The sequence below is a fragment of the Stegostoma tigrinum genome, chromosome 42 (genome assembly GCF_030684315.1).
Source record: "Stegostoma tigrinum isolate sSteTig4 chromosome 42, sSteTig4.hap1, whole genome shotgun sequence".
In the NCBI taxonomy this organism is placed as follows: Eukaryota; Metazoa; Chordata; class Chondrichthyes; order Orectolobiformes; family Stegostomatidae; genus Stegostoma; species Stegostoma tigrinum.
In genome coordinates, this window is record NC_081395.1 from 8598115 (window position 1) to 8621666 (window position 23552).

At 44.8% G+C, this 23552-nt stretch overlaps 1 protein-coding gene across 3 annotated transcripts in view; it reads left to right on the forward strand.

Annotated features, from left to right (window-relative positions):
* Positions 1 to 23552, forward strand: part of LOC125449431 (spectrin beta chain, non-erythrocytic 1-like) — a 289686-nt gene that overhangs the window by 116356 nt on the left and 149778 nt on the right. Inside the window, exon 2 of one of the 3 annotated variants that reach the window (XM_048525213.2) lies at positions 9765 to 9879. The exons of the other annotated variants lie outside the window; for them this stretch is intronic. Within the exon in view, the coding sequence (XP_048381170.1) occupies positions 9774 to 9879 (106 nt within the window). The 5' untranslated portion in view covers positions 9765 to 9773. The remainder of the gene's footprint in view (positions 1 to 9764; positions 9880 to 23552) is intronic. 3 annotated transcript variants of the gene reach the window in all.

The following is a 23552-nucleotide window of genomic DNA, read 5'->3' on the forward strand; positions in this document are numbered from 1 at the left end:
GGTTATCCTGAGGAGTCTCCTTTTGACTTTTTCATCATCAGTACTCCATCAATGTTTCAGAGTGTGTACAGACTAAGTTACCCTGAAATATTTGAGCATCTCCAAGACGATGTAGAACCTGCAAGAGGCAGGACTTTGTGCAGCTTTTCTTGACAGCCCACTCAATTATGAGGGAGAATGGATATGTGAACTGCCCATTGCACATCTCAGAATCACAGAAGTGTTACAGCACAAAGAGACGGCATTCGTACCTCTGCTGCTTGTTAAATGAGCATTATTACCTTGAGTCTGTTTGATGCTTTCCCCCCTACCCTTGCACATTATTTTTGACCAAATAATTATCCAATGCCCTTTTGAATGCCTCAATTAAACCTGTCTCCTCCACAATTCCAGGCAGTGCATTCTGTGCCCTAGGTACTTGCTGAATGAAAAGATTTTCCTTTTTTCATCCTTGCTTCTTTTGTAGAACAATTCAAACCAATGCCCTCTTATTCTTAGATATAGCAAGAACTCCAGATGCTGGAGTCAGAGCCAATACAGTATGGAGCTGGAGGAACACTGCAGGTCAGGCAGCATCAGAGGAGCAGAAAAGTTGACGTTTTGAGTCAGGACCCTTCGTCAGAATGGAGAGGAGTAAGGGAGCTGTGATATAAACAGAGAGAGAAGGGGTAGGGCTGGGGCAGGTAGGTGGTGGTGATAGATGAGTGCAGGCAGGGAGTGGTGGGGATTGGTCAGTGAGGTGGGAGAGAAGATGGACACGTTGTGTCAGGCCAAGGAGGTGGGGATGAGAGGGAGCGTTGGACATGGGATGAAGCTGGAGTCGGGGGTGGAGAGATTTTAAAGCTAGTGAATTCCTTGTTTAGGCCATCATTCTGTAGGCTCCCGAGGTGGAATATGAGGTGCTGCTCCTTCAGTTTGTGGGTGGCGTCATTTCTTGTTTGTTTTATGAGCAGGAACAGTTTCTCCCTATCTACTCTACCTAGCCCACTGATGATTTTGAAAATCTCTATCGGATATACTGTCAGCCTTCTTCTCTCCAAGGAGAACAGCCTCACTGCCTTCCATCTGACCTCATAGCTGAAGTTCCTCCTCCTATCATAACATTGAGAATAATCTGCTCTGATGTAGTCTTACTCTTCTCAGCTTAGACATTTGTAGGCTCACAGCATTGAATGGCAGTGTGCTCCCTTGAGTAGCTTATAGATAGAACAAACATCTCCATGCAGCAGAGGTAAGTTTGGGAAGATGTGTGCAGGCCAGACCCCCTAGCATAATCCCTGCACTCAATTTTTGGCCTTGGTGTTGCCCACATCAAAGCGCAGCAACAGTCCTCAACGCTAAAGTTTAAGGATTCTTGATATTTGAGGCTATCTGCAGTCATGGAGTTGGTTGACTGTGAGAGATGAGCAGTGCTTGACCATTGCAACTTCTTTCATCCTCGGGACATCTGAAGAGGCCTCTGATCCCTCACATGGGTGTAACTTAACCAGGTCCAACAGTGACAGAGACTAGAGCAGACACTCTAGGAGTACAAAATCAGATATATTTACAAAAGTGCAAGTTTATTTTCAGTTTTGCATGTCACCTGTGGCACCTTTTGATTTTGATTTTATTGTCATGTGTATTTTACAGTAAGAATACAATAAAATAGTGAAAAGCTTTCATTTGAAACCATGTTACCTCACCATTTTGAATAATTCAACAATAAGGAAATAAAGGAAGATATACCTTGAAGACAGTCCTTCAGTCTTGAACCAGGTCATCACCATCAATGACACCTGTGCTGCCGTTGCTCCACCATTGGTTTGTCACTGTTTACACCAAACCCAACCAATATTGAAGTCACCAAGCCTCAGCACTATCTTTGTCACTGGACCAATACTCCTCCTCCATCACCTTGCCACCACCTGTGCTGGACCAACCAATGTCAGATTCACACTTCTTGCTGCTGGGCCCACCTCATCAATGTTGTCATGATGCCCTACTGCCTCTGCTTTGTTGCTGCTGCCGTGGTGGACCCAACCAACAAGGAAGTTGCTGATTCTCGGGCATCTTTTGCCACTGGATCTACCTCACCAACGTTGCCTCTGCCTTTGTGCCCCCAGTATGATTTTTCCTCTTCTCTCTTCCACTATATCAAAGTGCAGTCCTGACTTCTGAAGCTGAGTTGGAAGAGTTTACTCAGTAGTTGACTGAAAAACTTGGGCAGTTGTCCCAGGGCTGTTTGTACCTAGAGGGTTCGGCCTGATGAGAGTACTCTGCCCATATGTAGGATCACCCTGAAGAAGGGTCTCGACCAGAAAAATCAAACTTTCCTACTCCACTGATGCAGCTTGGCCTGCTGTGTTCAACCAGCTTAACACCGTGTTGTCTCAGATGCTCCAGCATCGGCAGTTACTACTATCTCTATAGGATCACCCTACTGGGCTTGGATGTCTGCACACTTTAGCATCACGGGCAGAGAGGAGGTGCAGGGGTTGGGCACCCCTATAATCTTGTGGGAAGATGTTTCTTGGCATCCTGTATGTTGCTTCTCCTCTCTGTGGTATCTGCAGGCATCACCCTATTGCCCTGAAAGAAAGGGGGCACCTGGAGTGATGTTGAAGTCCCTTGACTCCCTCTTACCTTGCCATTGATCTTGAGTAGCTCTGACTGGAACAGTGGAACGCAAATTCATTTTTGTGTATCTGGTAGAGACCTGATTGTGCCAGGTCTGGGTTTCCATGGGGTTCAGCACTTCTTCATAGAGGTAGTGAGACACACACATGCTGGAACTCGCATTGTAATGATAACCTTGATAAACTCCTCCATTCTTTGATTTTGCTTACTGAGTGCCTCTGACAAACCTGCAGGCTGTTCCTGTGCCTGTCTCTGCATTTTCATGAAATCATTAATAACTAAGACTGTGAGATCGACTCCTGCCTGGGGCTGAGCAGGTGCCTCGTCTCCAGTAGTCCTCTGAGTGTTAAAGACCCAGGGCATTTCTTGCTTGGCCAGCTGTGGAGTAATGACAATGATGTAGTGGTGTGCTTACCAGATTGTGCTCTCAAACTGTTAATATGTAGGCTATCTTACTAGGGTACTCCCAGGTTCAACGATGAATGTGTGTGTAAGACCAGATGGTTGTGGTGCAGGAGTATGAGAGGTGGTGAGAGATAATGGGAACTGCAGATGCTGGAGAATTCCAAGATAATAAAATGTGAGGCTGGATGAACACAGCAGGCCAAGCAGCATCTCAGGAGCACAAAAGCTGACGTTTCGGGCCTAGACCCTTCATCAGAAAGGGGGATGGGGGGAGGGAACTGGAATAAATAGGGAGAGAGGGGGAGGCGGACCGAAGATGGAGAGTAAAGAAGATAGGCGGAGAGGGTGTAGGTGGGGAGGTAGGGAGGGGATAGGTCAGTCCAGGGAAGACGGGCAGGTCAAGGAGGTGGGATGAGGTTAGTAGGTAGCTGGGGGTGCGGCTTGGGGTGGGAGGAAGAGATGGGTGAGAGGAAGAACCGGTTAGGGAGGCAGAGACAGGTTGGACTGGTTTTGGGATGCAGTGGGTGGGGGGGGGGGAAAGAGCTGGGCTGGTTGTGTGGTGCAGTGGGGGGAGGGGACGAACTGGGCTGGTCCCCAAACCAGCCCAGTTCGTCCCCTCCCCCCACTGCACCACACAACCAGCCCAGCTCTTCCCCCCCACCCACTGCATCCCAAAACCAGTCCAACCTGTCTCTGCCTCCCTAACCGGTTCTTCCTCTCACCCATCTCTTCCTCCCACCCCAAGCCGCACCCCCAGCTACCTACTAACCTCATCCCACCTCCTTGACCTGCCCGTCTTCCCTGGACTGACCTATCCCCTCCCTACCTCCCCACCTACACCCTCTTCGCCTATCTTCTTTACTCTCCATCTTCGGTCCGCCTCCCCCTCTCTCCCTATTTATTCCAGTTCCCTCTCCCCATCCCCCTCTCTGATGAAGGGTCTAGGCCCGAAACATCAGCTTTTGTGCTCCTGAGATGCTGCTTGGCCTGCTGTGTTCATCCAGCCTCACATTTTATTATCTGAGAGGTGGTGAGGTGTTTTCAAGAAGTGAGTGGCAATCACAGAGGACAGAAAGGGTTAGTAGTTTGGAAGGATGATATAGTTGAGGGCTGATGAATGGACATTATGCAAGCAGTTGAGAGAGTTAAATTTCATGATCCTTGCTTGCAGTGCCTGTGAGTGTGAGATAGCAGAGAAAAGCTCATGGCACTTATCATCATGGAGTGCAGAATATCATTAATACACTTCTATGCATTAACTTGGGATATAAGACTGATCTAAACTGCTCTCTTTATCCAGGCTGGCTGCATCTCATGGCATGGCCTCATTTGACAGTAAAAAGTGCTCCCTTGCTGTGCACCGCCCTTCATCTAGCACCCCCAGGTCCTCATCCATAATGCAGGGAGAAAACTTTTCTGAGCCATTTTCAGGGCAACAGTGTGAGGGTCAGCTCTCAGATTGGAACATATGGAATGGTTGGCAGCTGGGCTTTAAATTTGCTGCTAGCATCTGGAAGGCCTGGCAGCATTGAACATTTATATAGAGCATAGGACATACAGCGCAGAAGAGGCCCTTCGGCTCTTGATGTTGCCCTGACGTGTGAACTAATCTAAGCCCATTCCCCTCCACTATCCCATCATCATTCATATGCTTATCTAAAGACTGTTTAAATGCCCCTAATGGCTGTTGTACAAATATAACCCAATAACCTGATGTGTCATCCATGTTATTGAAAACCTCAAGCAGAAGGGAACAGAAGAATTTCCGCTTCTCCTAATAGGGAATTCCACAAAAAGATTGCCTGTTTCATGATGAGTGAGGTGAAGATGGAAAACCTTATGAGAATAGTTGCTACAGGCCATGGTGGACCAGATAGCATAAATCTCAGTCGATGAAATACTTTAATTGAAGATGGGAAAATTCATTTGATGGTTCAGATTGATGCCCAATGGTGCCAGACCTGAGTTATTCCATCAGTTTTTGAGCTTATTTCAAATTTCTAGCATTTGAGGTATTTTGATTTTGTACACTAGTAGAGCTTGTAAATGTTTACCTTGTTTGGCATTAAAAAGACAATTTCTAACAGTTAGGAAATGTTAAAATCCTCAGAATTCAATGCTTTAGTTGAGTTGGAATAAATAGCGAGCAGAAATGTGACATTTATCTGAAAAGGCATTTAAGAATAATCAAGGCATACATTTGAAAAATAATGTTGAATAAACAGTAAACCTCAAGTAGTTGTTGTAGTCCTCCATGCATGGGGTGGCAGTATTGTATTTCTGTCATCTGCCCCCTACTCTAGGGTTTATCTTCATTGTCATCGTTTGTCTTCCTGTTGGGTTATCATTTGATTCTGTTTTCTTCTGGTTGAGGTTTTCAATAACATGGATGACACACCAGGTTATTGGGTTATATTTGTACAACAGCCAACCAGTAGCTAAAATGCCATGTTTTGAAGTATAGATACTTGCATTGAATTTCAAATCCCTTTTGATTGTAGAAGCGTTGGGTAAGCATATGATACCTTACAGCAGTTGTATTTTCTCGTGATGCTACAGAGGTGGAGGTAGTGGTAACCCATTTAGAATGCTACTGCTGTTACTGCATATTTCTGGTAACAGCTCAATCATTAGCTTCCCACTGTGGAAATTTGTGAAGACCCACCGAGTGTATGGCCTTCAACAAGTGTGAAGTCAAAGCTGTGAGATCAGTTAATTCACCACAGAGCAGGAATTAAACGTCGGCCGCTGTGATCTGTGTTGTAACAGGCAATGTGGTGCTCACACCCAGCAATATATACTGCATTTACATAGCAGAATGTCTGAGAATGCTTCATACGAGATAAGATTTGAATGGTGTGGAGAGAAAAGAGTTAAATAGTCGTTCAAAGAGGGTAATAATTTTGGAGGCCTTTGCAGTGAGAAGGAGATACTGAAGCAAAGTGATTATGGGAGAGTGTCAGAGACCAAGTATAGCATTTGTGAATTTATTGCTAAAGAGGATTAAAATCAATCAGAAGACAGTGGGTTGGGGCAAGAGGGAGAGATTTGAGAACAAGTAGTAGAAGTGTGAGCCAATGAAGCTTGCCAAGGATAATGAGTATGGGCAATTTAAAAAAAAATGCAGCTATGATATACAGTTCTGTCTTCGACCATATCCTTGCATGCTGTACTAGTTAAGCCTGACTGGCAGCGGATCTATGAAGCACCATTTCTTTGGATTGAATTGTAATGGTAATTCTTGAGTGAACGCTGATCTTACTCAACCACAAATAGATGATCGTTAACAGGATGCCGTTTGATTGGCAATAGCTAACCAAAAGAGGGAAATGTGCAACGTATTGTTTTACAAAAACAAAGTATTGCTTTTTATGAAGGACACAGTGTGAGTGATGTTGTCAGAGTTGTTATCTACTCCTAAATATTGATTGTGAAGTTAGACTGTTTGTTCTGTTTCGCAGTTGACCACAGGAATGTGGCTGAATAAGGCTTTCAAACATTGAGGATTAAAATGTGGGAGGTGGTGGTAGTGATTTAAGATTCATGTGATTTTGTGTAAAGCTGAATATGGGTAGAACTTTTTTAAAACTAGTTAATACTTTTTTAAACTTTATTTGTAAAGGTGAGAAATTTCAAATGTTTCAGAATCATTGCTGGGTTCTTTTTAACTGTTGGGCCTAGCTGGTATTTAGGTCACAAAAGCCTGGTTTTCACCAATATATTGTGAAGTTAGCCGTCGCTAGGACTCAATTCAAGAAGGTGGTTTTGCCAGTTTCTCTGGGGTTGAGAGGAATGCTGCAACAATTATAGGTGCTGTTGCTGGAGGGAGAGGATGCCACCATTTCTGGCTGGGACTGGATGCTATCCTGCCTGTACAAGCCCAAGGCAACAGCGCACTCTGTATTCCTTCCTCCCACCTACCCCATTCCTGAGTGTGTAAAATCTAATTCCCAGACTACTAAGCTGCAAAATGTGACTTTTAAAAAAGCTGTGAGCTGTTTTGCTTTGGTGGTGTGGCGTTTACCACTCAACGTACAGTAGTATCATAGGCACGGCACTGGCAGCTTTGGATGATATTGCAGAATCTGTTCTTAAAGGCGTTGTGTATCATACAGAGGGTGTTATCTAATTCTATGCAATGATAATTTGGCCCTGGATTTGCATTGGGAGCTGCCTTTCATGCTCCTTGGCTGATTTGCTACAGCAATCAGTTCATGCCATTCAACCAGAACAACTTTAAACCTCTGTGTATATAATCTCTTGACATACACTGAAGTTTTAAAGTCCGAAATAGTTATTTCTCCAACCTTGGCAGCTTGCCAAAATTTGGTGAAGGTCTGTACTTAGCATTGATGTACCCTAGCAAAAGCCAGCAAATATAATTGGTTTTTCAGCAGTCCTTTTGAAGACTGAATGTCCCTTCCAGCATCTGAAATGTACTCTGGGTCACAATCCTGCAACATCTGATGTTCTGTAAATATATAATCTTCTATGTTGATAATTAGAACCGGAGAGAAATACTTTCTGGTTGGTGCAGTTCTGCTGGATTCTAACTTGGTAAAGTAATGATAATTCCTGTGGCATTTTAATCACACTTTTAACCTGTTAAGAGCATGCACAGGAATGTTACACGAATTAATACGAACAGCATGAACTCAGTGGGGTTTCACTTCCTATAGATTTTTTTAACAAGTCTCTTACTGTTGTAGACATTATTATGTGCCCCTAGCTGAGAGAGTTTGGATAACTACCTTGCCTCTGTCAATATCACAGTAAAAGTGCCTTGTAGAATGTGTATCAATTGCCTGAGTGCAGTCCATGATGATACTCCCTCCTTTCTTTATAGATAAATTGTTTTCTACTCAGCCCCTCAATCTCATTAGGCTAAAAACAAATACATATTCATGATTCTGTCTTGGGCTCCTGGCAGAAAGAGAATTGCGGATGTATCCTTTCTTGCTTTGTATTATTCCATCCAGCAGCACTTTGGAATATGAGCAGAATTCTGTTAGGGTTAAAGTGTTTGCATTGACCTGAGGTCATTGATTTGTTCCGCTGGTGAAAACTGGAGACAAGAACAGGATTTGACCCCTTGTAATTCCCAGTGCGTAAACCCCAACATCAGTTAAACAACCGAATTTTGATGAATTGCAGTAATTCATTTATTCTTTGTTTTAGATCAATATCTTGCAAAGTAGAGATCTCAAGGCAAAGAGCAATAAGAGCAGCAGGCGTGAATGTTTTTTTTTCCTCCCTGAAGCCCACAAACTGAAATCTTTGCACGAGCTCTAAATGAAATTGGTTAATTTAGCAAAGGCTGGAGAATGAATCTTAGGCGCTTGGTTCAATGGTTCAGTGCCACTCCAGATAGTAGCTTTACAAAGGCATCAGTAGAGCTCAAGGACTGTTAAACTAGAACAAATGTTACTGGCATTTATTCTTTGCCGTGTTCAGTTACAGATGAGTGGTGACCCACATTCCATGACATTACAACTGTTCAGAAACTGATATATAGATGTTTGGAAGACATGTTCACTAAGAATTTACATAATTATTTGTAAGACAACATGCATTAAATGTGAGAGTTTTAACTACTATGTATTAATTTTAAAAAAATCAATGTCAGGTAAGTTTGCTATCAGGGTAGAAGATTGGTATTATCCCAGAGAAGGTAGCCGGGGGAGGGGGGTGGTGGTGGTGCATTTGTTGTAAAGAGAAATGAGTGGTGCCTAAAGAAGTTGCAAAGCCCGTTTCACCACCCTGCTAACTTCAGGCATATGTGTTGAAGTGATCACAAGGAGGAAGTGCCGTTAGGTGGGGGGGCGGTGGTGGGGAGTGGGGTGGTGTTTGGAGGTGGAGTTGGGCGGGCGGGGGGAGAAAGGAAAAAACGACAGAGACTGAAGCTAAGACAGGAAAGCTGCCAAAGTCAGAAGATGTGGGCGGTCTGATCTGGGTTTGATGTTTGTGATGCTGTCATTTCAAAAATATTCAGCCTTTCACAACAAGGTGTTATCAGCTCATTTGAATGGTAGGGCGGTCTTAGAATGACTGCAAATGTTTAATACGTACTTTTTGTAGAAGCTACATCACAGATGCAGAAGTAGCTTTCCGGCCAAAGGTTATGGTGCAGTTTTTTGATTATGAAGTATACCTGAGTAACTATTTCTTCCTCCTCATTACCCCTATGCACCTTTTAGAATGGACTAATCCAGGCTACCTTACTCCTATGATAATGAGCTCAGTGATGTAATAACTGAGTACGCCAGGCTGCTGGTCAGAGGGAGCAGCCTTTGCATATTCAACAAAGGTGTGCACTTGGAGCACAAAAGTTCTCTGGGGTACTGATGGCAGAGGATTCTTGATTCCTTTTTACTCCGGGAGTTTGGGAATGTTCACTTCGGTTGGACCCTGAAGGAAAACTACAGCAAAAAAAAGAAGCAGCAACTACTGGATAAGATCGGGTGCACTTTTGGTAGCATTTGTGGCTGAGAAAGCTTTTCAAAGTCAGGACACAAATAAAGGGGGAGAAATGCCAGAGGGAATCCTCCTTTCACAGACAGAGTTGTAGCTGAAGTTCTCATCGTGTTGTTTTTGGACCAGAGTGCTGCTGATGTTGACCGTATGAAAGATCCAGTGGCCAAATTGAAGGATCCTAGCTTTCAGACTCAGGGGGATTTGTTTTTTCTGTCCCCACCTCACTTTTTAAATTTTATTTCACATTTGAAACCTTCTTGATTTAGCTCGATCAGATGGAGGTACAGAGGAGATCAATGACACCACCCCTGTCACCCGCGGCATATGTCAACTCAACACAGTATTCCAGTGTCCTGGAGGGAAGATTCAAGCAGCTGCAAGGTAAGATTTTGATTCCCGCCTTTCCTTCTCAGGCATCAGCTACAGAGTTTGCATGGTGCCGTGTGTTCTGTAAATATGTAGTCAAGAGACAGAAGTGCTGTAACTTTAAGCGGTGCCTGCCTGATTGAGAAATGAAGGGAAGTTGCTTGCTGTAGTTTCTGTCTGGCAATTTGGTTTCTTACAACTTCAGTCTGTTCCAAGACTTCCATGTGGTTTCTTGATGTGGGTCTAAGTGTGGGCAAAGAGTATTGTGGTTTATTAGTACACCAGGAGCATCTTTTTTTCTGTATCCTGTTTCAGGAGACCAGTGCACAAAATCTGGTCTGCAACTGGAAAACTGGCCTTTGTGGGCTCCTTCAGTACTTTTTTTTACAGGGAGACAGACTGAGTAAACATGTGTGACTGGCTCTACTGTGTTTGCATAATTGCAGCTTCTTTTAAAATATTGTGCTGGAGCTGCTAGTCTATGATGCCGAAAAACTTGGTATGATCATTGACCCGATTGAATGAATGAATTGGACAAGTTTAGTTGTTTGGGGTTGTTGACTGATTTAAATTTCCACATCTGAACTTAGTAATATCAGGACATGCTATTTAGTTTGTCTTGAACACTTGAATAGTGGAATTTTAGTACATGTAGGGTCACAAAACCATAATTCTGTTAGTTCCTGTAGTTTGATCCTAGCTGTATTATGAAATGCAGTTAATAGACAGAGGACCATGCCTCTGTACTTGACTATTTTTGAGCTGTATTAACTCATGCTAGTAATGCCTGTTACTGTTGTGTCAGTATTCCACAATGAGCTGCACCTGTACATAAAGTTATTGGATGCACTGCATCTGGATAAGTGAGAAAAGATGTTTGAAATGTTGATTCATCCTCTACTGTACACACTTTCACAGAGTTAAAATAAAATTACTGTAAGCCACGAAGATTTTAGAATTAAAGTTTATGGCTTGATAAATAATAATGCACGTTGAATTTTTAATTTCCCTTTGGCAACCCTTTTAGTAATGATGATATATGCAGGTTTTATTTTGCTGGAGACAATTACCCCTTGTCCCTCTCTGCAGTTTGCATTTGTTACCCCTCTCAATAACAAGATGGCTTACGTTTATTTAACACCTTTAATGAAGTAAAACATGACAAGGCGATTCACAAAAGCATTGCCAAATGAAATTTGACATAGTTTTTCTTGAGATATTGCAGCTGTTCAGTAGAGGTTTGGTAAAAGGGCTAGGTTTTAAGGAATATCTTAAATGAGGAAAGAGCGGTGGCGGGGGTGAAGATGTTTGGGAACAGAATTCCAATATTTAAAGCCTAGGCATTTGAAGGTAGGAACAGTGGTGGAGCAATTTTGATGTGGAAAGAAGCCAGGGATTGTATAGAGATAGTAGGAACTGCCGATGCTGGAGAATCTGAGATAACAAGGCGTACAGCTGGATGAAAACAGCAGGCCAAGCAGCATCAGAGGAGTAGGAAAGCTGACGTTTTGGGTCTAGACCCTTCTTCGGAAATAAGTCACCTCCCCAGTCCCCATAGCCTGTTAGCTATCTGTCAGGCATGTTGAAAAATGTATTAGCCTGGATGAGTGCAGCTTCAATAATACTTAAGTTTAACACCACCTGATCACCTAACCAGTGATGCACAAAAATTGTAAGGAACTTGGATTTTGGAGAGTTGTAGAAATTGAGAGGTTACAGAAATAGGAAAAGGCTAGGCAATGCAGAGATTTGAAGACAAAGCCTGAGAATTTTAAAATTAAGTAATTGCTGGAAGGGGAGTCAATATAGGTCAGGAACTTTTTGTAAGATACATCTGCAGCAATCTTTTGAATTACGTCAAATTTTTGAAGTGCAGAAAAAGTGGGACTGACTCCGGAAAGTGTTGGATTGATCATGTCCGGAGGTAATAATGACCTGAATGAGTGTTTCAGTGACAAGCTAGAGTAAAGGCAGAGTTAGGTAATGAGTTTAATGTGCAAGTAGGTATTGTTGCTTACTGCAGTGGATATAAGGTAGAAACTTGTCTCAGGTTCAAATACAAAATCAAAGTTGTGAAGAGATTGGCTCTGCTTGAACATCTTCCACAGAGGGCAGGAGATGGCATTATGGCTGGTGATTAGAATTTGTAAAGACATTCAGTGCTACCCAATCACTACTTCATGCTCATCAAGTAAAATGACAAATCAGAGATGTTGAAGAGGTGAACAGAGTTGAAGGAGAGCCGGATGTTTTCAGCGTTTGTGTGGAAAATAATGTTGCGCATTCAGATGATGTTGCAGAGAGGGTAGCATAAAGATGAGAAATGAGAAACTGGGAAATTTAATACTGAAAATATAGAGACATTCAAACATTTAAAAAGCTCTTTTCGTACAGGGAGAGACATAATAGGCTGGGGCTGTTTTCCCTGAAGCATCAGAGGCTGAGGGGTGAAGGTTTATAAAATCATTAGGGCCATGGATAGGGTGAGTGGTCAAGATCTTTTCCACAGGGTAGGGAAGCCCACATCTAGAGGGGCATAGGTCTAAGGTGAGAGGGGAAAGATTTAAAAGGGAGATAAAGGACAACTTTTTCACGTAGAGGGTGGTGCATGTATGGAATGAGCTGCCAGAGGAAGTGGTGGAGGCTGGTACAGTTACAACGTTTAAAAGTCATCTGGATGGATGTATGAATGGGAAGGATTTATGAGGGATATGGGCCAAATGCTGGCAAATGAGATTAGATTAATTTAGGATATGTGGATGGCATGGATGAGTTGGATTGAAGCGTCTGTTTCCATGCTGTACATCTCTATGACTCTTTTGGGGAGCTTAATATTGTAGCAGAGATAATGGGAACTGCAGATGCTGGAGAATCCGAGATAACAAAGTGTGGAGTTGGATGAACACAGCAGGCCAAGCAGCATCTTAGGAGCACAAAAGCTGGCGTTTCAGGCCTAGACCCTTCATCCAAAAAACATCCAAGTGGTGTGGCTGCCAGTCATGGTTTCATTGTTTCATGTTTCTTCTTTTGATCTGAGCTCCCTGCATAAACCAAGCATGATCAATACTGAGATAATGAAATGTGAGGCTGGATGAACACAGCAGGCCCAGCAGCATCTCAGGAGCACAAAAGCTGACGTTTCGGGCCTAGACCCTCTCTGATGAAGGGTCTAGGCCCGAAACGTCAGCTTTTGTGCTCCTGAGATGCTGCTGGGCCTGCTGTGTTCATCCAGCCTCACATTTCATTATCTTGGATTCTCCAGCATCTGCAGTTCCCATTATCACTGATCAATACTGAATATTGCCTCAATACCAGGGCATATCTGTGGCCAGTGTGAAAGAGTTAAAAATTTAGTTCTATATTAGATGCAAACATGATATATGAGATGACAAAATTTCCCAAATGATTCCTTCTGCAAAATCCTGTAAACTCAGATAGTATCACCCACTTGTACAAGCATTCAGACTGTCATCTACTTGGCTTGGTGGCTGCTGAGGTCACAAGGTTATGGGTTCAGCTCCCACATCAGGGTTCAAGTGCATAATCTATGCATTACTGATGACGGATGTGATGGTGCCTGCTTGATTGAACGTTAAAAGTTCCAAGTTTAAAAAGTCTGATGTTTTTTAAAAGATAGATGCTTGTCGCAGTGCTCTGCATAACAGAATAAATGGTCACCTGTTGCATTTTGCAGGGAAGGCTTAAGTAACCCAGTCACTGCTGTATAAAGCAACTCATTTCTTTACAAGGTGTGAAGCTGGATGAGCACAGCAGGCCAAGCAGCATCTCAGGAGCACAAAAGCTGACGTTTCGGGCCTAGACCCTTCATCGGAGATTTCGGGTCTAGACCCTTCTTTACAATGTGTTTTGAGATGCGTCTGAGAGACATAAGGTTTCAGCACACTATGCAATCTTTTAGTCGCCAAATGAAATAACAAAAGAAAATAAAGGTATTGTTTACTTTTCCTCTATATGACCATGCTGGTTTCTTTCCCCTTGTGTCTTTGAGTTGCCTACCCAGCAACGTACATGCATTAAGGATCCTTAAATAGCTTTTGTGTTCCTTGGAATGTCTTTTAGCTGTAGATAACAGACTAGTGTTGCTTCAGGGTACTGATGTTTCTTTGAGGTTTCTGGATGGCACATGACATTCAGAATCAGTAAATACAGCTCTGCACACACCATTGATTGTAAATGCTGTGTGAGATCAAATGGCAAAATGCTTAACCCTTTCATTAGTACTCCTGAATGGGCTTAAAAAGAGATTTTCCTTTGACAGTTCACATATTATGGCTGCTTGTGATATTTACCATAACATCTGATTGTAGCTCATAACATTTACAGAAATTGCTCAGATAATTCTTCGTTTGTTGTTTTCTTTGATAAAATGCAAACCTGGAAGCATAGTGGCCAGGTGCATAATGGACTGGCACGGCAACTGCTCTGCCCAGGAACATAAGAAACTACAGAAAGTTGTGTACACAGCCCAGACCATCACAGAACCAACTTTCCATCAATGGACTCTATTTACACTTCTCGTTGTCGTGGAAAGGCTGCCAACATCATCAAACACCCATCGCGCCCTGGTAATGTCTGCTACAACCTCTTCTGTCAGGCACAGGATACAGTAGCTTGAACACATTCACCAGAACTCCTTTCTTGCCATTATTAGACTGATGAATAGACTCGCTAAGTAGTGGTGATCTTGTTAATGTTGATCTTGTCTAGCATATGCCCTGGGGGGAGGCAGCAGCCTAGTGGTATTATCACTGGACTGTTAATCTAGAGACCCAGACAACATTCTGGGGACCCAGGATCAAATCCTGCCCTGGCAAATGATGGAATTCGAATTCGGTAAAATATCTGAAATTAAGAATCTAGTGATGACCATGAATTCATGGCAAATGATGGAATTCGAATTCAGTAAAATATCTGAAATTAAGAATCTAGTGATGACCATGAATCCATTGTCAATTGCCAGAAAAACCCATCTGGTTCACCAATGTCCTTTAGGGAAGGAAATCTGCAATCCTTACCTGTTCTGGCCTACATGTAACTCCAGACCCACAGCAATGTAGTTGATTTTGAACAGCCCTCTGGGCAATTAGGGATGGGCAATAAATGATGCCTGGTCAGCGACACCCTCATCTTGTGAATGAACAAAGGAAAAAACACCTGTATGCCTCTGTCTTTTCACCCTGTGATCTGTATGCCCTTGCTTGCTATGATTTGACTGCACTGCTCATAAACAAGCTTTTCACTGCACGTAGGTACATGTGACAATAAACAAATCAAATCAAATACTGAAATTACATTGCTGTAAATCATTATGTATGAATACAATAAGCATTTATGTATTCAAATAACAGCATTTCAAGGTCCACCATAGGCAGCATGATGGCTTAATGGTTAGCACTGCTGCCTCACAGTGCCAGGGGCCTGAGTTCAATTCCAGCCTCAGGTGACTGTGTGGAGTTTGCACATTCTCCCTGTGTCTTTATGGGTTTCCTCCGGGTGCTCCCGTTTCCTTCCTAGTCCAGAGATGTGTAGGTTAGGTGGATTGGCCGTGCTAAATTGCTTACAGTGTCCAGGGATGTGCAAGTTATGTAGATCAGCTATGGAAAATGCTGGGTCACAGGGATAGGGTAGGAGCTGAGTCTTGGTGGGATGCTCTTTGGCGAGTTGGTGTGGACATGTAGGGCTGATTGGCCTGTTTCCGCACTGTAAAGATTTTAAAAAATCTATAATACTTCTGTGAAAACTGACCCTCCACTAGTTAAAAGTTGGTTAGAGTCATGTCCTACACCATTAAGTGATTAAAGTGAGCTCTGTATTAGTTTAGCAATGACAAGAAGATCTGATTTTTTTAAACAAAAATTCTTCATTGCTACAAGTATAATCTGTGTCATGTTGTCATGTTGGTGGCACTAATCTGGCAGTAAATCTGAAAATAAATTACCCTTCAAATCATGGATGAGGTATGGCAAAGTGACACAAGACTGACCTTAGCATAAAAAAATGAGCTCTGAGAGTAGACTGGAGAAGGTTAGGCATCTCAATTTAAAAGAGACAAAGATTTGATGTCATAGAAATGAGGTAACATAGAAAATAGTACAGACTTGATTTCAGACCGACCTGTGACAATGAGGCAACAGATGAAAATGAGCAAAATACATATGATTGGAGCACGTTCATTTTTTTCTTACAAAGCACACACTTTTCTTCATGTAAAAGCTAAGCCATGTGTGGCAGACAGTTTGACCATAAAGGGCATTCCAGAGGAGTCCAGTCTTGTCTTCATCTGACATTCTCATCAGTATGTTTCAGTAGATGAAGATTGTTTCTGGGAAACATCCTGTGGCAGATTCATTGAGGAGGAGATCATGAAGGGTGGTCATTCCTCCCAACTCTAATCAACCATTGAGCAATATAGCATTGGCAAACCACATCCATTTTCCCTCAAGAGTTTGTGTCACTCACCATAGCCTCCACCTACTTGCCTGACCAGTTCCCAATTTGTCCTTAGGACTAGGCAAGTTCGTATGACATTCCACAGTTTTTAGCTTTGTTCCTTTCCTGCAAATTTGTCCAACCCTTGAACTTTACTCTTCCACTGCCCTCCCCTGTCTCACTCCCATCATCAACCCAGTTAACCAAACCTCGCTTTGAAGCTTGGTATACCCTTAAATAAAAATACATGGAAATCTTTTAGTGTCAACTCGAATCAGAGAAAGAAATTGAAAAGGCCAGTGTTTTTGCCACAACTAGATGGAGCACCATGTACATATGTGCAGCATCTTACCAGTGAGAAATTGCTTGATTTCTCATTCAGATCAGCTCTGGTACTGATCAAATTTACTCCCCAACATGAATCTTTAACTTGTTACAGTTTACTACCTATAGCATTGTGCAGCAAAGAAGGATTTACCATCCAGTGATAATGGGAACTGCAGATGCTGGAGATTCCAAGATAATAAAATGTGAGGCTGGATGAACACAGCAGGCCAAGCAGCATCTCAGGAGCACAAAAGCTGACGTTTCGGGCCTAGACCCTTCATCAGAGAGGGGGATGGGGGGAGGGAACTGGAATAAATAGGGAGAGAGGGGGAGGCGGACCGAAGATGGAGAGTAAAGAAGATAGGTGGAGAGGGTGTAGGTGGGGAGGTAGGGAGGGGATAGGTCAGTCCAGGGAAGACGGACAGGTCAAGGAGGTGGGATGAGGTTAGTAGGTAGCTGGGGGTGTGGCTTGGGGTGGGAGGAAGGGATGGGTGAGAGGAAGAACCGGTTAGGGAGGCAGAGACAGGTTGGACTGGTTTTGGGATGCAGTGGGTGGGGGGGAAGAGCTGGGCTGGTTGTGTGGTGCAGTGGGGGGAGGGGATGAACTGGGCTGGTTTAGGGATGCAGTGGGGGAAGGGGAGATTTTGAAACTGGTGAAGTCCACATTGATACCATATGGCTGCAGGGTTCCCAGGCGGAATATGAGTTGCTGTTCCTGCAACCTTCGGGTGGCATCATTGTGGCAGTGCAGGAGGCCCATGATGGACATGTCATCAAGAGAATGGGAGGGGGAGTGGAAATGGTTTGCGACTGGGAGGTGCAGTTGTTTGTTGCGAACTGAGCGGAGGTGTTCTGCAAAGCGGTCCCCAAGTCTCCGCTTGGTTTCCCCAATGTAGAGGAAGCCGCACCGGGTACAGTGGATGCAGTATACCACATTGGCAGATGTGCAGGTGAACCTCTGCTTAATGTGGAATGTCATCTTGGGGCCTGGGATGGGGGTGAGGGAGGAGGTGTGGGGACAAGTGTAGCATTTCCTGCGGTTGCAGGGGAAGGTGCCGGGTGTGGTGGGGTTGGAGGGCAGTGTGGAGCGAACAAGGGAGTCACGGAGAGAGTGGTCTCTCCGGAAAGCAGACAGGGGAGGGGATGGAAAAATGTCTTGGGTGGTGGGGTCGGATTGTAAATGGCGGAAGTGACGGAGGATAATGCGTTGTATCCGGAGGTTGGTAGGGTGGTGTGTGAGAACGAGGGGGATCCTCTTGGGGCGGTTGTGGCGGGGGCGGGGTGTGAGGGATGTGTCGCGGGAAATGCGGGAGACGCGGTCAAAGGCGTTCTCAATCACCGTGGGGGGAAAGTTGCGGTCCTTAAAGAACTTGGACATCTGGGATGTGCGGGAGTGGAATGTCTTATCGTGGGAGCAGATGCGGCGGAGCCGGAGGAATTGGGAATAGGGGATGGAATTTTTGCAGGAGGGTGGGTGGGAGGAGGTGTATGCTAGGTAGCTGTGGGAGTCGGTGGGCTTGAAATGGACATCAGTTACAAGCTGGTTGCCTGAGATGGAGACTGAGAGGTCCAGGAAGGTGAGGGATGTGCTGGAGATGGCCCAGGTGAACTGAAGGTTGGGGTGGAAGGTGTTGGTGAAGTGGATGAACTGTTCGAGCTCCTCTGGGGAGCAAGAGGCGGCGCCGATACAGTCATCAATGTACCGGAGGAAGAGGTGGGGTTTGGGGCCTGCGTAGGTGCGGAAGATGGACTGTTCCACGTAACCTACAAAGAGGCAGGCATAGCTGGGGCCCATGCGGGTGCCCATGGCCACCCCCTTGGTCTGTAGGAAGTGGGAGGAGTCAAAAGAGAAGTTGTTGAGTGTGAGGACGAGTTCCGCTAGGCGGATGAGAGTGTCGGTGGAGGGGGCCTGGTCGGGCCTGCGGGACAGGAAGAAGCGGAGGGCCTTGAGGCCATCTCCATGCGGAATGCAGGTGTACAGGGACTGGACGTCCATGGTGAATATGAGGTGTTGGGGGCCAGGGAATTGGAAGTCCTGGAGGAGGTGGAGGGCGTGGGTGGTGTCACGGACATAGGTGGGGAGTTCCTGGACCAGAGGGGAGAAAATGGAGTCCAGATAGGTGGAGATGAGTTCGGTGGGGCAGGAGCAGGCTGAGACGATGGGTCGACCAGGGCAGGCAGGTTTGTGGATTTTGGGAAGGAGATAGAAACGGGCCGTGCGGGGTTGGGGAACAATGAGGTTGGAGGCTGTGGGTGGGAGGTCCCCTGAGGTGATGAGGTCATGAATGGTGTTGGAGATGATGGTTTGGTGCTCGGGTGTGGGGTCATGGTCGAGGAGGCGGTAGGAGGTGGTGTCGGAGAGTTGGCGTCTGGCCTCGGCGATGTAGAGGTCAGTACGCCATACTACCACTGCGCCACCCTTGTCTGCGGGTTTGATGGTGAGGTTGGGGTTGGAGCGGAGGGAGCGGAGGGCTGCCCGTTCTGCGGGGGAGAGGTTGGAGTGGGTGAGAGGGGTGGAGAGGTTGAGGCGGTTGATGTCTCGACGGCAGTTGGAGGTGAAGAGGTCGAGGGAGGGTAGGAGGCCTGGGGGTGGTGTCCAGGAGGACTTGTGTTGGAAGCGGGTGAAGGGGTCAGTGGAAGGAGGGTTGGGTTCCCGGTTGAAGAAGTAGGCATGCAGGCGAAGACGACGGAAAAACTGCTCTATGTCCAACCGTGACTGGTATTCGTTGATGTGTGGTTGTAGGGGGACAAAGGTGAGCCCCTTGCTAAGGACTGATCGTTCGTCCTCAGTCAGTGGGAGGTCTGGGGGGATGGTGAAGATGCGGCAGGGCTCAGTGTGGCTGTCTTCTCTGGGGTTGCAGGCTGTGGAGGTTGTGGGCGGAGCGATGATGTGGTCGGCCGTGGGCGGGGTTCCGTCGGCCGTGGGCGGGGTTCTGTCGGCCGTGGGCGGGGTTCCGTCGGCGTCGGCCGTGGGCGGGGTTCCGTCGGCGGTGGGAGGATCGGGGTGGGCATCGGTGGGGTCTCCGGCCGTGTCCTCATGGTCAATGGCGGCGGGTGCATGGTGGGGGAGGGGCAGGGGCAGAGTCGGGATTTGGGAGGCGCAGGAATCCTCTCGTGGGTGGCAGGGGCCAGTGAGTTGGTTGTACTTACGATTTTTGGTGTCCAGTAAAGCTGAGTGGAACTGGGTGTTCAGTCTGTGGATCCTGCGGCGGATAAAAAACAGCAGGGGTCCTTTGCAGGTCTGGGAGAGGGAGGCTCTGAGCTGGGGCAGCTGCAATAGGGTTACTATTTTAAAAAAAAGTGTAGTGCTTGGAACCAGGTGGATCATGTTAATTGAGATCCTTGATTGTGGTTGTTAATCTGGACGAATCAGAAAGCCCTGCCTAACCTTTATAAATGGGGAATTTAGTATCCCCTCAGTTGAGGGGACCAACTCCCTGCTGGCCACAGCCAATGTACTATGCACAGTAAATAAAGGGTGACTCAGTGATGGTATACCTGGCTCTGTGCAGTTATTTCAAATTTTAAGTCAAGCCCTGCTAGAAAGTGGAAGGAGACAACAAACATACACTAACTAGAGTGGCACACAAGAATCATTAGAAGATTTGAGGTGGCATGGTGGCTCACTGCTTAGCACTGCTGCCTCACAGCGCCAGGGATCTGGGTTCAATTCCAGTCTCAGGCACCTGATTGTGTGGAGTTTGCACATTCTCCTGTCAGTGTGGGTTTCCTCCCACAGTTCAGAGATGTGCAGATTAGGTGGGTTGGCCGTGCTAAGTTGCTCACGGTGTCCAGAGATGTGTAGGCCAGCTAGATTAGCTGTGGAAAATGCAGGGGTTCAGGTATAGTGGGTCTGGGTGGGATGCTGTTCAGAGGAGTGGTGTGGATATGATGGACTGAATGGCCTGATTCCACACTTAAAGGATTCTGTGAGTATAACAGGGATACATCTATGTCGTATGCACATTTAACTGGAATGGGGCAGCAATAATGGCAAAACAATACAAACGCATGCCTACGCGCTGATAAAGTTCTGCATCTAAACCAGCCTAACAGCAAACAGACTCACTGTAGTTTGACTTGAAATGTGCAACTCCAGTGTAAATTTGCACCTCAGTCAAGTTGAGCCTAGCACAGCAACATGGAAGTTGTTTGCACATTTTTTTAATTTGAAAAATATACTTTATGAATAGAAACATTTTCTATAAGACATAGAAAAGGTTCACGTCAGTCCTTTGCAGATTAAGGACAAATAGCGCATTGGAATTAGGCATTCTTCAGAGCTGCCCTGCAGTTGTGAAACAAAGGCATTTTCTACTCATGCAGGAAACTATTTATATTCAGTTTGAGGCAACAAGAGGCATTTGACAATTGGATAGACCTTAATTGTATTTTGGCAGAAAGACCTTAGACTGTGTTCGTACCCCACTGTGTTTGGAGGCAACTGCCCCAAGCTTTGGAGCACTACAGCATATAGCCCTGAACCTGGCAACGCCCCAGTCTGCAACTTTTGGTCAAGGTTAATACTTTACACTGGAAGACTACCAAGTTTCAGCTGACCGAAGATCATCTTTCCCCAAGTTGACGGTCCTCTGGGCACAATCGATGTTTGTCTGAGTATGTATTTGGGTAATAGCCCATAGGGCACATATGGCGCTAGGTACTGTATTGAATGTGTTGGGAATAGACACATGGAATTAAAAAATATTCAGTTTGGTCCATACAGTTTTATATTCATCGGTACAGCTTGTACTTTTGGGCTAAAGGGAAAGCTTGAATTAAACGTGAGGAGTGATAAATCTTTTGGGAGTCATTTTATCATTGCACCACTGTGGAAATGTGGGAGTGTCCAGACATGCTGATCACATTAGCTAGCAAAACAGTTTTGAAAAATAATTTTAATGGGGTTCACCATGATTGAGAATTTAGAGTCATACAGCATGGAAACAGATCTTTTGGTTTAACTAGACTGTGCTGACCATGTTCCACTTGGCCCAGATCCCTCCAAACCTTTCCTGTTCATGTATTTATTCCAATGTTTTAAATGTACCTGGATCCATCACTTCCTCTGGTAGTTCATTCCACACATGAACCACTTTGCCCCTTTTTTTAAAACTTTGTCCTTTCAGCCTTAAAAGTATGCCCTTTATTTTTGAACTCCTCCACCCAAGGAAAAAGACCTTGACTGTCTTGTTTCTCTTGTTGCCTGTCATTGTAATATAGATGGATCTGCAGCTAGTCCCTCATCGCCTATATAAATGGTACCGTGCAAACATGTTTCTTGATCACATATCTCACTCAGAGTGCTATTTACTCATATACTTGAATAGCACAGTGGCTCAGTGGTTAGAACTACTACCTCATACTACCAGGAACCTGAATTTAATCCCAGCCTTGGGTGATTGTGTGGAGTTTGGGGAGTGCTCTAGTTTTCTCCTATAGTCCAAAGATGTGCCAGTTAGGTGGATTATCCATGCTGAATTGTTGGTAGTGCCCAGGGATCTGCAGGCTAAGTGGATTAGCCCTAGTGAATTCAGGGTTACGAGAAGAGGGTGTGTGGGGCTGGTTCTGGGTGGGGTGCTCTTTGGATAGTCAGTGCAGACTTGATGGATCACATGGCCTCTTTCTGCACTGTAGAGATTCTCTGATTCTATATTCACTGCAATAAAGCCAGTTATCAAACAGGGACATTTTCATTTTATGAAGACTATCAGATTATCTTTTTGTTTGTGTTTCGGAATCATAATTTGTTATTTTGAATCAGTAGAGTATGTTCTGGAACATCATCAAAGACCCCTCCTACCCCGTTCAGGCTTGAACACACAGACAGGTTCAAGAACAGCTTCTTCCCCGCCGTTAATAGACAGATGAGTGGACTGTCTGACTTCAAATAATGTTGATCTTGTTAGATTAGATTAGATTAGATTCCCTACAGTGTGGGTTAGTGTTGACCTTGCTTTGCACACCTATGTAGTGTAACGTCTCACTCTTAAGCATGCTATGATCTGTATGTCCTTACTTACTATGATCTGCCTGTACTGTTCACAAACAAAGTTTTTCACTGTCCTTAGGTATACAATGACTACAATAATCATGTCAAATATCATGCTTGGACTAGAGTTTTTGAGCAGGAATGAGTGCACGGCAGGATTTGGGCGGCAAGCTCAATTTGGTCTGCCTGCGGCCTGTGCGCTTTTCCATCCATGTGGACTAGAAGTCATGTTTGTGTGCGTTAGTTGTCTTAAAGCACCTGAAATCCAGTGTGCACCCCCTGCTGGTTGAATATCTCTCTCCATTGGCTTTCAGGGACTTCAGGACATCTTGAGATTGTGAGAAATGCTAATGCGAACAAAAATTTGAAAACTTTTTTTCTCTCTGCTTTTTATTTGTTTTCCTTTCTTTGACTCAACCACACACTGTTTGAGTATGTACATGTTGTATAACCTTTTGACCTATAGATACTATCCAAGTCCTTTTATCGGAAAATCCTTGTGAAACATTGAAGGCTTAAACATTCCTTGCAGCTCTATAGTTAGTACTTAGTCTATACCCAGTACATGAATTGTTCAAACAGCTTCTCTGTTTACACTGTGTACTCACAAACAAAATACATTCTTTTCAATCTTGCAATATGAGTGAGGAGTCTTTGCTCACCCAGAATATTAAAAGTTTTGTGTAAATAGGAAGATCACAGTCTGGTTTCTTAACATAATGTAGATCTGTTCATTAAAAATGTTTCACTTGTGTCATTCGTCCTGATACCCAATGAACTAAGAAACCCATCCCCATGTAAAAGTATGCTCTCAGGTTGACAGTTATATAGTTTGAATTGGAGGAGAGCAGTACAAGCTGTCTGGTTTGCATTTATGCCTGACTCTTAAACCAGGTTTGCAAAGACAGTAACACAACAG